The sequence below is a fragment of the Photinus pyralis genome, unplaced genomic scaffold, assembly GCF_008802855.1.
Source record: "Photinus pyralis isolate 1611_PpyrPB1 unplaced genomic scaffold, Ppyr1.3 Ppyr1.4_LG3b, whole genome shotgun sequence".
In the NCBI taxonomy this organism is placed as follows: Eukaryota; Metazoa; Arthropoda; class Insecta; order Coleoptera; family Lampyridae; genus Photinus; species Photinus pyralis.
In genome coordinates this window covers 2,152,134-2,166,571 of record NW_022170510.1, presented here as the reverse complement: position 1 = coordinate 2,166,571, position 14,438 = coordinate 2,152,134, and the positions used below count along the sequence as shown (strand labels likewise).

The window sequence follows — 14,438 nt, the reverse complement described above, 5'->3', positions numbered from 1 at the left end:
GACTGCCGATTTGTTTACTTGCACTATCAAAACAATAAAAATTGCAGAATAGCAGCCATATAGAAATGAGTGCATAACAAATATCGCTGCCTCCTGGACTAGTAGGAATGAATTGTAGTAGAACTGACTGCAAGATGCAGTCAACCAGCTGCAGAGGATGGCACACCCAACGCTCCAGATTACGACAATAGGAAGTTATAAACTCTTTTAATTAAATTAATTAAAGCACACTAATATGACACACAGCACTACTTACTCTCGACGTTGAGTCGCTGTTATTCTTTGTGAAGTGTTTATAATGTGAGAAATGCAACATGTAATTCATTGACTTCAATATCGTCTTTGTCGTACGTTTTCTTTTTAAATGTAACAGAGTAACATAAAAACAAACGTTTAAATATGAATTATGGTTAATTAATAAGATTTAGTTTCCTATTTGTATAATTTTGTGATTTAAAGACAGTTTGGTCAGCCAGATGCTTAACTAGTGTAACAAAAAGCTTAGATATACCTATCCTTCGTTGCTTTAAACATCAAAACAATTAGATCTTTAGATAAACCCTACTCTTGTAGGCATTTTAAATTTAAATTTTTAAACTTTCTCATATTTTTAAGTCATATATAAATAGTTGGTAAATTTTGTTGAGCATTGTGTAACGGGGTTTAACCCGTTGTAGAGTATCTCCTATAATACCATTATGCGCTTATTACGGCTATTGGTAAGTAGCATTTTGCAATTTAGAAATTCCTATCTCACCCCTCTGTCACGTTTTCAGGGAATAGGATACGTGCTATCCATTGGATCTTGCGCAATAATTGTAAAACGCGAAGGTAACGTGCTTAAATGATGTACGTATCCAAATAATTTGAAATTTTCAGCACCTCTGCCGTCATCTGGTTATAGTCCACCACCTTTCAATGGATTTAATGATCATCACCAAGGGCTAGATCTTCCCGCTTTTTACGATAACTCATTTAGTTATTCACAACCTAATTCTCTTTCACCTACGTATGGAGTACCAAATCAGAGACCTACTTCACAGTATGGGCCGCCATCAAAACCAGTTCCCGTTTACGGTCCTCCTCGTCATAAGTCTAAGAAGTTAAAACGAAAGCCGTCGCCTGTGTATGGACCGCCATCCAAACCTTCCCAAACGTATGGCACGCCTAGCTTCTCCTCTTTTGGATTTGCAAATTCTTACAGTCCACCACAATCTCATAAAGCGCCAACAAGCTCAATTACAAGTTACGGACCACCACCATCAGGCCATTTTCCCGAATCCAACTACGGAGTCCCGCCAAGTCCTTCCGCGCCATCCGCCCAATACGGCACGCCGTCGATACCATCAACAAATTACGGAGTCCCATCAACGCCATCCTCTAATTATGGACCCCCATCTCTGCCCTCCTCAAATTATTTACCACTATCTCTGCCATCCTCCAGCTACGGTGCACCCTCGGTTTCCTCACAGTATGGTCCACCATCAGCTCCCTCTTCAAGTTACGGGCCTCCTAACCCACCAACGTCCACGAATTACGGAGTCCCATCAACGCCATCCTCTAATTATGGACCACCATCTCAGCCCTCCTCTAATTATCTACCACTATCTCTGCCATCCTCCAGCTACGGTGCACCCTCGGCTTCCTCACAATATGGCCCACCATCAGCTCCCTCTTCAAGTTACGAGTCTCCTAATGCACCAAGCGCGTCTTACGGACCACCGTCATCGCATGGGTTCGGATCTTCTGGACAGTCGTATAGTAACAACGGTGGGTACGTCTATTAAGATGTGTATTCGCCAATTTATGTTATGTTCTTTCTTATATATTGGCATAGATACTGCAAATACGTTTAATATTGAACGCAAATATGTTTTATTTCGATTTATGGATATTTATGTTCCTATGTACTTTCAACGGATACGAGAAATTCTTTTTGGTTTTCGTGTAATCATTATTGTACAAATTTGAAATACACGTATTCCTTCAAAGATTAGTTTTGTGCAGCATAGTAATCAGAATAAATATAGTACTTAGATACCCTATAAAAAGCATTTTAGTTTTATGTAACTACATTACTACTATATGAATAATAAATCATCTTTCACTGGATGCGTTGGAATTTTAAGTTGTGATAAGAACATTTATTTTAAAGATTTACATAACAGTAAAATATTTTTAAACCATTCCTATGTAAAAATTGTCACGTTCTATTTATTTGAAGAAAGTAAAAATGTCTGGAAACTGTTTGCATTTGATTCTTTATGGGAGTATATTTTAAGCACATTCCATATGCAAGAAAAGTGTACTCACCATTCAAATATTCAACTACCTAAGACGTAGCTAGTTGTCATCAATTAATGGTAAACTAGACGTTGATTTTGAGGTCTTGACCATTGAGACCATAGTTTATGTACCGACGTACACTCACCTATGCTAAATTGATAAGTGTTTTCACCGAATAGCTCATGAAAAACCGTATGCTGATGCTGAATTACTATACTCATTGTAATATAGAACTGTTCTTATGACTGAAGTGTAGGGTGTTACACATTAATTCTTTCTTTTGAGACAGTATGTAGTAGGTACAGTCATGTGTGAATTATGACTTAAAAATTTCTTTAAATTATTCAAAATGTGCTCGTAAGATTTATGATAAGAATTTAAATCATCACTTAAAGATGAAAATGAAACGACATCGCGATGGTTATGGTAACCCCCCATATAACTTTCACTATTTCCAAATATAATACCATAAATAGGCCTAACGTAGTTAGTTCAGTAAATATTTTCCAAACAACGTATCGAAATGCGGTTGCTGAGCTTGTTGGTAAGCGTCACTAGTAGTATTTTTTATACTAAACCGTTTTTGCAGATCTGTGTTTTACTTGCCGTCCATGGTAAAGCAGAACCAGTGACAGATAATGTTCTCGACATAGATACTCCAGGTAAGTACTCCAGTTTCGCTTTTAATATTAAGAAGAACGCATTTTCCAGTAGCCAAGCCCAAAACAGAGCTTGATGACAATAAACATGACGAATTGAGTGAAAACACTTTAGAGCATGATATCGCAACTGTCCTGAAGGAACTAAATTTGATATCGGACACTGATACTCCAGCTTCGCGACATGAAGGCCTGCCAGAGGATGATAAGTTCAACATCACTAAAGATTTTCCAACGGATCATGTCGAAGATGATACAGAGACGCAGAAACCCACAGAAGCCCCTAGCACAACGCACCCTCCTAAAGATATTACTTCCACTCATACCCCCACGCACACAAAAGTTCCATACCTGTACCCTCCACCTCTTTCTAACACCTTTGGTAAAGATGATTCATCCCTTTCAAAGGACAAACATGAAGGCCCTCCCCCGGTGTTAATCAATTACTCACCCATTAGTGAAGTGCGTAATGCAAAACCTCACGCTGTGCCGCAACATGATTATTCTACAGCTAGTCCAAAGCCATACCCCGAAATGACTTTAAATACGCTTAACTATTACGTGCCGTTGCACTCGCATGTCATTCCTAAACTGAAAACTGCAGGCCCGCAGTCACAATGGATGTATAAACCGCAAGCATCAAGCTACGACGTCCCTGTCATACCGAGTAATAACTACATTCCTAGTCAACCAAACTGCAACCCGTCTCCCTGTACCAACTATGTTCCCACCTGTCCCTGCATGTGCAATCAGCAGATGTACAACTCCCTACCACCACAACTTCCACACTACGAATCCCAGTACAGGCCAGCTCCCGAACATCACTACGTCCTCACTAGATCAGCAAATTTTAACTCATTCCGAAACTAACTGACGTATATCTGCTCAATTTGTATCTATAAATTGCTAGTAAGAAATGCTCCTCAAATTTGCTAGGGTCTCACCTCTGTACTTTTCTATAAGTGTACATTGTACATATAGAATTAAGTGTCTTAGAGGAAAATAGTACATTAGGTTAAGAATGCTAACATTTCTCGTGCTAATAAAATTTAGTGCGAAGGAAATGAATAGTAGAGGATAAAGTAGAAAGGTTGCAAAAATCTTAAATTCAACTACATTTAAGATTGCTTTGCAGAAACGGCCGTTCCTTTCTACTATATCTGTCATAAACCGTAAGTATGCCAGTAATATTATTTCGTAATGTAGGTAATTGGATTATATGTACATAGAAATATTGTAACTAATAATTGTAAATATAACGTGTGCTAACTATATGAGTAACTGCATTCAAAGAAAAGATCGTGTAGTATGATGTTTGCTGCATTACATTGATAAGTGTCGCAGTATTAGGTGCCAAAAAAGTTTAAGGATTTCATCAGAAGAAATGAGAAGCAATTAAGCTCAATCGATACCTTTACAAATTGATTTAAGGGGAACTCGGCTCAACTAGTGCGGCACGTTTTCTCATAATGCTAGGAGCGGATATTTTGGCATAACCAGAAAGTGTTAGTTGATTTAATTACGGATCACGGAATTTGATTGGGAATTAGGCTTTTGAATGTGTTACCTATTCATCCAAACTGGACAACAATTGACTCGAGTCAGACTACAGCAATTCTGCAACATAGCACCTACTTAATCGCCCAAAGCTACGAAAATTGACACATGCGCCTGCCCCTTATGGGTATGGAATACCTCCCAGTATACGAAAATTTCATTACCCAGTAGTGAGTAAATACAGTTGCAGTTCAGTAAAAAAAAATGCAAATAATTATCTCTGAAAAGATTGCGATAATTACTTTTTCAGAGCATTTTATTCTATTGCTTTTAATTGGACTTGAAGACACTTTTGAAACAATGGAAAGGTTAGTTTTCGAAACAGACCAGATAGTATAGTAAAAATCAGGAATTAGATTTTCTAACAATTCTCTTTGTATTTAGATGGGCTGAATCGGACTGGAAACTCGCTGTAAGGGTAGTTTTTCTTTAGTAAATAACAAGCAGATTCCTTAATATATGTAGCGAGTGTTGTATTTAAATGTCAACTATCTCGACTCGTACGCTAATTTTTCCATTTATTCAACCAAAGTTCAAAAATTCCTTATAGGTACAAAGATAGTTCGTGTTTTTTATGTGAATCATAGTATCCACGTCCGAGTCGTGTAAGAACCAAAAAATGTGTTAATTTTTGAAAGCATTCGTCTTAGTATTGATTTTTCCTAGACTTTCTGTATGTATAAATCAAATGGTTCTTAAAACTAGAACAACAATGGGTTAAGAGTTCGGGCTCATCAGATCTGTTTAATTCTCTCTAATAATAGTGTAACGGAAATGCTCCAGACATGACGTCGCCTTTGGCGCTCTGGAATTTTCTAGGATTTTTTTATTTTATGGTTGCCATCTTTTCAGTGAGCAACACAACATGAAAGTGTAAACAAATTTTGGCCACCGGAGGCGATATTCACATTCATATCGGCATGTAACCATAGCTATTCTGCACTTTTACGCTTTGAGTAAAAAGGCAACATCATTCAGTTTTGTACATTATTCACTATCCCTTCAGTTCCGTTGCTAGAATTAAAAGCCCCAACCATACTGGCAAAATCAAAACGAATGCGAATAGATTTATAACAAGTCGTTTCATGTGGGGTATGCTTAAAGTACGGTGGCATAATTTTCCTTCTAGACGGAAACGGTCCACTTTAGACATGGGGGATTTCAAACTTCTCAGTCTTCTCTATTAATTTTCAGTGCAAAATCCGTTGTTACACAGGGAGAAAAAGGTGGTTTCTGTTTGAAAAACCTTAGTTGTCGAACCAATTTAAAGCGGATGTATTCCAACTTCAGCAGGAACATAAAACTCCTAAAATCACTTAGGCAAATACCAATTTCCCGAACTATAAAGGTTTCACAATGGACTGTTGTATTTCGTAACTTGTAACATTGGTGTAGTAATTTATTTATACTTCAATTGACCGCTGGGAAAATTGAAATTAATTAAAAACAACTAAAAAATTTCCTCAATCAATATTGAGTTTTTCGTACCTGCCATTATACATTTGTTATATACCAATTAAACGTGAATATTTCTCACACATCCTGATCTAAATTTACACCTGTATATATTTTTGCGAATAATATCTTCTAATATTAGGAATGTTTTACAAACATTTTACATCTGTTCCGATTTCCAGTAAAAAGTAGTTGAAATTCAAATTTTGAATACGTAATTGTAACCTGTTTATTGCACGAATAATAATTCAAGAAGGAGAAAAGGAGAAAAGTTAGCTATGACAAGAAAACCAAGAGAAAATCTTTTTTTATTGCAGTCTTTTCGAACTATTTTCAATACTCATTCTATTTTACCCGTATTACAAATATTGATTGTCCGTATGCGAGAACGTCACATTAATCTTAACTCATAAGTCGTACTTATGCGAACATGCGAAAATTAACCCTATCTATTTTCCTTTTACTAATTCAGTATAAGTACTTGACATCATTTTATTATTGCTTATAAGTTTCCTGTCAATACTGGGGTTTATCAAGTCAATTACATGATTAAAGCCATTGACTTACACTTCCAGACCTTTTACATGAAACACACAATTTGTACGAATGAGAGCTAGTAAGTAGAACACAAAAACCCTATTAGAAGGGTAGGTATACAGCTACGTTCAAATTATTTGAACGTGAACCGACAAATAAAAACAAATTAGCAGGGCATTCGTTATGTTGTATAGACATAGTCGGGTTATTAAACACCCACCCACATGTCTGCTCTGGGTTGCGACCTTGAAAAGAAAGCTCTAAAGCTTTCGCATCGAGACCCCTATCAACTATTTTTCATGTAGGTACAGGACGTCCCAATTTCAATGTTCGTATAGGAAACACTTTATGTATCCGTAGTAGTTTGGGGAAACCGCTTCCCGGCCTACTGTTCGAAGATGCTTTGATCGCGTTTGACTGCTTTGAGCTTTCTCAAATAGTAATGTAGCAACAGCGCAACTTGAAGAAATGGCTCAATTCGTTTTTTTTTAAATATATTTCACGTATTTTTAAGAATATCGATAAAATTGAAGAAATAGAAGGTATTTACAATCGAATTTCCCATTAAATTAGATTTTACCTTTTCCATTACACGGTTTCCCACTTATGGTACAAACGGAGCTCATTTAAATATATTATTATGTAAACCTCTAATCAGATGGACGTTTTTGTAGGGTAATGCTACCGATAGCATAGTGTAAGAATAGACTGTGCCGATAGTAACGCTGGGACACTGTATAATTTAAAATCTCAATTTTAAATGTGGTCAGTAATTTGCAATAAACACAGATTTCGCTCATATAAAAAAAATTATAATCTTTGAAATACCGTTATTATCATATGATAAATGCGCAAAATGTATATTTCTGTCGTTACGCTTCCACATCACTACTGTCTATCTTTATAAATTTCTATTCACATTACGACGAATGTTATTTATGCGAAAAGCGATTTTTCTATTATTATGCGAATAATTAAATACCTAATTATAAACGATCACGCAATTTTCTTTACGCGCAAACGTTCTTTTCATAAACAATATCTACTATCCACAATTCGTTAAACTACAACTATAAAAGCATCATTCCATTAAAACGTTTTGGTTGTTGTCTGACGTCTCCTGCATTGATACCTATTTCTAAAAAAAANTGAGCTAAAAGGTGTAGGTAATAACCTACATTGCGAGCGGTGCTCTACGGGTTTTATATGCTCTAGTAACTTTAAATATTTTAATAACATAAAAATTGATGCGTGGTTTTTAAACGAATCAATTCGACAAGTGATTTCGAATATTTATCGCCTCCAGAAGAATTTCGTTTTGTGTAAAAAATAAATTGTAAAAGGAATGGTTTCTAAATGAACGTCTGAACTGATTCATCAGATTTGTCAGCCTAATAAGAACTTAGGAAGCTAAAAAAAATACAATTTTTGCTATTAACATATTCCCATAAAATTATAATTTGGGTTAACTCAAATCGCTAAAATGTGTATTTTAATTACTGAGAAATTTAAAAGTGAGTAGTACCTGATAATAAGAGTGAACGTACAATTATCACTCTATCATCTTTTCGGTAATGCTGTTAGAAAAGAGGGGCGTTCTCCTTTACCTACTGATTATACAAATCTCAGTTCTGTTTTCTCTATATAAAAAGTATATATAAACAATAGCCTACATCGCTACTTTATTATCAATTGTGCGGCATTCGTCCGCATAACAGCACTAACTTCGTGAATAATGGTGACTGGTGGTCATATTTCGGTAGACAATTAATTTATTATTAATACGTAGGTTAAACTTTGTGTTTTAGGGTTACGTGTTTGTGCTTTTCCTCGGATACGGTTTTGTTTGGTGCGGAATTACTGAACAAGTCGGTAAGTACGTTCAATGCTTTTGAGTTTGTGTAAACCCCGTCATTCTGCAGAAATACAGGAGGCTATAAATAAATTTGCCAACGTTGGGTCGCAAGAACATCATTTGAATGCAGCCCCCGAAAACGTGGAAATTTCAACAATCGCGACAAATAACCACTTCGTACCTTCACAAAGGCTAGAATATCCTTCAGTTTATAATAATGTTGGGTTTTCAACTTCAGACCAAAGCAATGTGCATGAGGCCAATCCACTTAATGCGCAATGGGCAAACAACCCTTTACATGTTCAATTCCAAGGACAGCAGACCGAATCTCCATTTACAGTGATTGAATCGATGGGGTCTTTCATTCCATCGCCTGAAGTTCGGAACGCAGGGGGTGTAAATAATCATGGCGGCCAACCTTACTACGATAACAGCCAGTATAGTGAACTAATTCACACAAACCCCTTTTTATCTCCAGAATACTTTGCTCCAATTGACTTTACCGTACCGTTTAATAATCCGCCGCCTATCCAAGCAAATGCACCTAGTGGAATCAAGTCGGGTACCGAGCATAACATTGTGAAGTCTATCGATTTGACGCAAGCTACTCCACAACCAATACATGCAGAATCAGCTCCCGTCCAGCAATACGCGAACCCCATTAACAATTTTGACGTAACGTTTCCATCCAGCGCGAGTTTCTACCCGAAACCCAACGACTGGCCGGTCTCAACGCCTTCTACGCAATTTACACATAGCAACTCTTACTCCACAATTTTCAAAAACACTCCCCCTACATTTTCAGAATCCGAAAGCGGTCTTCAGAATCAGGCGTCTGTTTTACCTGCACCGTACGCGTTTACCTGCACCGTACGCGTCAACGCCGGCAACGCACACTTCGCAACTAACAAACACTAATTCTTACTCCACAATTTATCAAAATACAGGATTAGATTATCCGGTCCCTTCGTTCTCAGATTTTAACGCTGATATTAACACTAGGCCAAGTACGACTCACGCTACACAACCTGCAAATGCTGAAAGTATTAACTCGAATCATTATTATCCGCCAAACCCTACGATCGGCAGTAAACCGTTTCCATTACTAACAGACGAAAAAATTCCGTCCTCCGCCCATCACACACACACAAATTTGATTAAATGTTACTTTTACAAAAATGGTATGCTGAAACGCCTTAAGAAATGTAAAGTACCGAAAAAAAGTTACAAACGCTCGCCAAGTTACAAAAATACCATAGGTTCTCCTACGATGTTTCTGCCATTCAAAAATCACAACAATGCCGAGAGTTACGTCCCGTCGGAAAAGAAGATGAAACCTAACATAGCTTTGGGTACTCTCCATCATGTTCCAAACAGTGAAGAAAGTGAGGAAGGTTCCAACACACAAAGGAATGCCAAGTTTCTTTTAAAGACTACCGTGCATTATCCTTACTACTGTAAAACACTGCCTTATTTTTTGAAGGATATGATTTGTTAGTAATTGATCGTGTGCCAATATGTTGTTAATATTTATTGTGTTGTACAGTGTGTTTAAATAACCTTTTGTTACTAATTTTATAAGCGGAAGTACATTAAACCGGTGTAGTGTTCTATTGTGAGTTGTTCCAACAGTGCATAATAATTTGGAAGTGTAATTTGGGGCACTAGTACTCAATTCGCACTCTTGTGGAAAAAGGAAGAGCAATAAGTTAAAGTAGAAAGTAGCAGTAAGTAAGGTACCATCTTTCACCAGAAGTATTGAACTAGAGAAAAGTGCATTTTTAATTGTACCGCACACGCCCGAAGTGTTCAAAAACGAACTGAATCGACTATTCGAAGGGAACTCAACACTGACGTGTGATTTCAAAAAAATGTGGTGTGTATGAGTTTACCAAAATAGATTGACCTTCGCAGTGCAAGCTAGATAAACCTATTATTTTATAAAACAACGGTTCAGGAAATCTATACCGGGTGCTCAGAAATTCATGACCTTTTAACCAAACGAAACATAGATTTGACATGTAGATATGCCTAGTCAAATAATATTAACTACATTTTCCTCAAAAATTAAATTAATTTAAACCAGCACTATCATCAAGGGGATTGTATATATATATACAATCAATGTATAGAGAACGCGCACAGATTGAAGCACAAATACTAAATCCAAGTGAAAATATTTCTTCTATCATCCAGGAGTCATCCTATATCGTGGGTATAGGTATAAGGGTACAAAGCAACCGCTGGCACTCATAAAGCAAAACGTTGTAATGTTGCTACCTCTTTCGGCATCTGTAGTAACCCCAGTTTATTTTTGTCCTTTGAGAGAAATTATTTTATATCGTTTGCTTACAGTTGTAATTCACTTATCAGTTTTAAATTTTTCAAATTTCATTGAAGTATAGTAATGTTTACCTTCATACGAAAGGTTTTTTCCCCTTATAATATTCCTTTGCATGAATTCAAATTTGGTTAGCCTTAACTACTCGTATAAGGTGTGTATGAATATTTGGTGTAAAATTTCCAGGACTTTATTGCGCGTAATAAATTAGAGAGAAATTAGGACGAAACGTGGTCACGAATTAGAGGTTGTATTTTCTGTATTTATTAAGCGGCAGAGCAAAGCGATGTAAGCTTTATAGGGGAGTCGATGGTGTCCATCTGTCCGTCTATCCGTCCGTGAACACGATAACTGTCAAACGCTTGGACCGATTTGGTTCAAACTTTGCACAGTTGACCTATAGGTCACATGTAATAAGCCTATTGAAAATGGGTTAAATCCAATGACCCCTTGGGACCACGCCTCACTGTCTCTGCCAAACGCTTGAACCTATTTACTTCAAACTTTGCACAGATGACCTATATGCCATATGTAATAAGCCTATTGAAAATGGGTCAAATCCAATGACCCCTTGGGGCCACGCCTCTCTGTCTCTGTCAAACGCTTGAACCTATTTACTTCAAACTTTGCACAGTTGACCTATATGACACAATAAGCCTATTGAAAATGGGTCAAATCCAATGACCCCGTGGGGTTATACTTCTCTATCCCTGCCAAACGCTTGAACCCATTCGGTTGAAACTTTGCATAGTAAACTTATATGCCACATGTAACAATTCTATTGAAAATGGGTCAAATCCAATGACTCCGTGGGGTCACACCGAGGTGCTCGGCCGCTTTTTTAGACGCTCTTTATGGGTTTATTTATAGAAAACAAATCAGCATTTCAAATCAGAAAAAAATTTGAAGGAGAATTGTAACGAAGCACCCGGAATTTCTGCATTTAGTTTGCCGTTTACAAAGACCACCCTGTATAGTAACGATTGGTTTGGGCTTCGTTACGCAAGGAGACCGCGATATTTTTGTAACCACCGAAGGATGTTGTCCTCCCGAAGATGAGGGACAATTAATATTCTTTGGTTTCAGCGCCGTTAATTATTTGTAAGATGTTTTACATTCCCATAATAAGTAAAATCAAGGATAGAACGAGTTCAAATCTAGTTGTTTACAAGTTTTGCAGTCCCGCCCGTATGCCTGCATGTTGCGATAAGAGTGTTAAAGCGATAGCGCCGTTTGAGAAGAAAAAGTCCAAGGGAGCTAGTTGCAGATTGGAGTGATGAGTACTTAGGTTTGATTACGCTTAATTAGGTAAGCGCTGTTAATTAATGCCATGTTAATGGGCAGTAGTAAACCTTGTCAAAAACCGTCGAGAGAAGTGTCCACAGAGGCGCTGTAATTTTTCTATTTGTTTGCAAGTTGTCCCAGATTTTTAAGATAACCACAGGAGCCGCAATTAATTAAAAACCGAATTATTTTCTACCGCGCTCAGTACGAGCACCGCCCGGTTTTGGAAATTCCCTGTTCCACTTCTACCAAAATAGGTTTCCTTTAAAAGGAAAACGCTCAATTTGGGAGGTATCTTTTCTGCTTCATACTTTCGAGTTGTAAGTACGCCTTTTGATTTTTCTAATTTGCGAAACCGTATCATTCCGAATCCACCGAAACCCTTTTGTTTTACCGTTTTACCGTTTGAGCTACCGTAAGTCAATCCGTTGTCCTTTCCGTACACTACCGTTTTGAGTTTACCTGTTTTTGCACTACCGTAACTTTTGCTACCGTTCCGCTAAGCTTCATTATATTTTGTTCTCCACCGTTTCCGCTTTTCTTTCCCCTAGACACCGCCAATTGATTTGTGCTTTATTGCTTTATTCCCTTTAGGAAATTTACCGTCAGGGCCGTCGGCCATATTTTGTTTTAGATAATCCGGAAGTGACCGCCGCCATTTTGTGGTGAACTCTGACCGACCCCTGGTATATTCCGTTCTCCACTAGAGGATACCCGGAGGCTTTTCCATCCCATCCGAGAAGACCGCCCCTTTTCCCAAGACTTCGGGGGAGTAGAGATAAGTCTTGGTGGCGCCCGAGAAACCGGCCGACCGTCTACGGTGTGATAATTGAATTGTACAATTATATTATTATTCGACAATTAAATGAACTTGAAGTAATTGTGCTTTCCTCATTTAGAATACCGTTCGTGCACGAGCTAAGGGGGAAGTTCGTCGCAGAATGTAATTGGATCGACTTAAGTTTGTCAATATATTCAATTATTTATGTGGGTATTCGTATTTATTCATCTGCCGCCACCCAAGAGCGTCGAGTTATGATTTCAGATTTAAAAAAGAAATAGAGTCAAAATTCTGGAAGGTAAGGATAATTTAAATTTTATTAGAGAATTAGCCGGGGGTAAAATTAATTTTTAGCGCATTTTTGCAAATTTATTTGTAAAAAGTAGCTTTTAATCTCACTTTGGCTGGCTGGCTGGCTGGCTGGTCGGCTGGCTGGCAGCAAATGTGGGCGCGTAGAAGAACTCTTGTAGAAAGGCAACGGGTGTACATGTATCTACAAGGCCGTGTAATTTGTAAACCTTGGGGACATGGCTACATGATGTGGGGTTGGCTACATCTGGGCGTCGTCCTCGAGCGTAGTATACTAACGTGAAGGTTTTTCAGTTTTTTCCTATCTCCTACTACAGTTTTGGTCCGGTTCTTTTCAAATTGGTGTCGACGGAAAGATGTTGTAAACGCGCACAACTCCTGCGTGGCGGAATTTTGTTTTTTGGCCTAGGGGCAAAATTAACGACCTTTTGCAAGGCGCGCGCGCGTCTTCGAGAGGTAGTCAACTTCGGGCACCTTTTACCTTCCGTTGCGAATTCTGTCACGCGTTTTAACGTTTCGTAAATCTCGAATGGCTGTCTCTCTTTCTCGTGTCGTCAATAGAAGCTCGAGCAATGAGAAGTGCCCCCCAAAAATTAAGTACTATCTTGTGGAAGGTTTTTAGCGAGATCCACCAAAATGTGGTATAAGTATGCACCGAAAAAGGAAATGTGGTAGCCTCCGACAAGATCTTTTATTCATGGTTGAGTCAAAAGTGGCTAATAGAATACTGATCTGCCACACAAAAATGCGCTGAAGTCCCTTCGATCTCACACGAGGACTTTGATAATTTTTTACCAATGCCGTAGATAATTTAGTTAGTACGGACGAGGGTCTTCAACCCGTGTAATGTAACTAACCCACAGTATTGATTCCAGTTTCGTCTTCGTTAAACGTTTTGTCTGAAAGAATGTCATAACGCGCTTAAGAATTTCTAAAAATCCAGTCCAGATTTTTGTGTTTTTTTTTTAATTATGGCAAAAGCAAGAACAGTTGAATCTGAAGTACGATAGTGGGTCCCTAACTTTTTGGACAATTCCAAGTGATGAATACCGACATATTCCTGAGTTTTAGAAAATAATGTATCTTTTCCCATACGCGCGTATATAATTCTCCTTTTTGCATTCTGTCCCGCACAATGCACATAGCTCACTGGTACACCAAAACGACATACTGAATCTCATTAACCTTCATCGTGACTGCAGCCGCACAAGAATCAACATAAATTTTAAACATATCTGCATGTGTGCATACTGTTAACGAATAAATAACAGCAATTTTTCAAAGAATTTCCATAGTCTCCTACATTTCTCGTTAAAATTGATGTTAAAAATTATAACATTCCACTTAATAGTGCACTTAAGCACACTGTATAAA

The 14,438-nt window shown here is 37.8% G+C and overlaps 2 protein-coding genes across 3 annotated transcripts; both read left to right on the top strand.

Moving 5' to 3' along the window:
* Nucleotides 1-605: 605 nt before the first annotated feature.
* On the top strand, nt 606-2,068 carry LOC116167378 (velvet complex subunit B-like). Of its 2 annotated transcripts, XM_031482730.1 has the most exons (4): nt 606-719; nt 777-831; nt 880-1,345; nt 1,526-2,068. In XM_031482730.1, the coding sequence occupies exons 1-4, from the start codon at nt 699-701 to the stop codon at nt 1,785-1,787; spliced, it is 804 nt and encodes a 267-aa protein (XP_031338590.1). In that variant the 5' UTR covers nt 606-698; the 3' UTR covers nt 1,788-2,068. The 2 variants fall into 2 exon arrangements, with proteins under 2 accessions (XP_031338590.1, XP_031338589.1); XM_031482729.1 differs by having other exon boundaries at nt 880-2,068.
* A 6,095-nt stretch (nt 2,069-8,163) lies between these two features.
* Nucleotides 8,164-9,267, top strand: LOC116166996. Its single transcript, XM_031482229.1, has 3 exons — nt 8,164-8,253; nt 8,303-8,366; nt 8,417-9,267. The coding sequence occupies exons 1-3, from the start codon at nt 8,230-8,232 to the stop codon at nt 9,265-9,267; spliced, it is 939 nt and encodes a 312-aa protein (XP_031338089.1). The 5' UTR covers nt 8,164-8,229.
* The last annotated feature ends 5,171 nt before the right edge of the window (nt 9,268-14,438 follow it).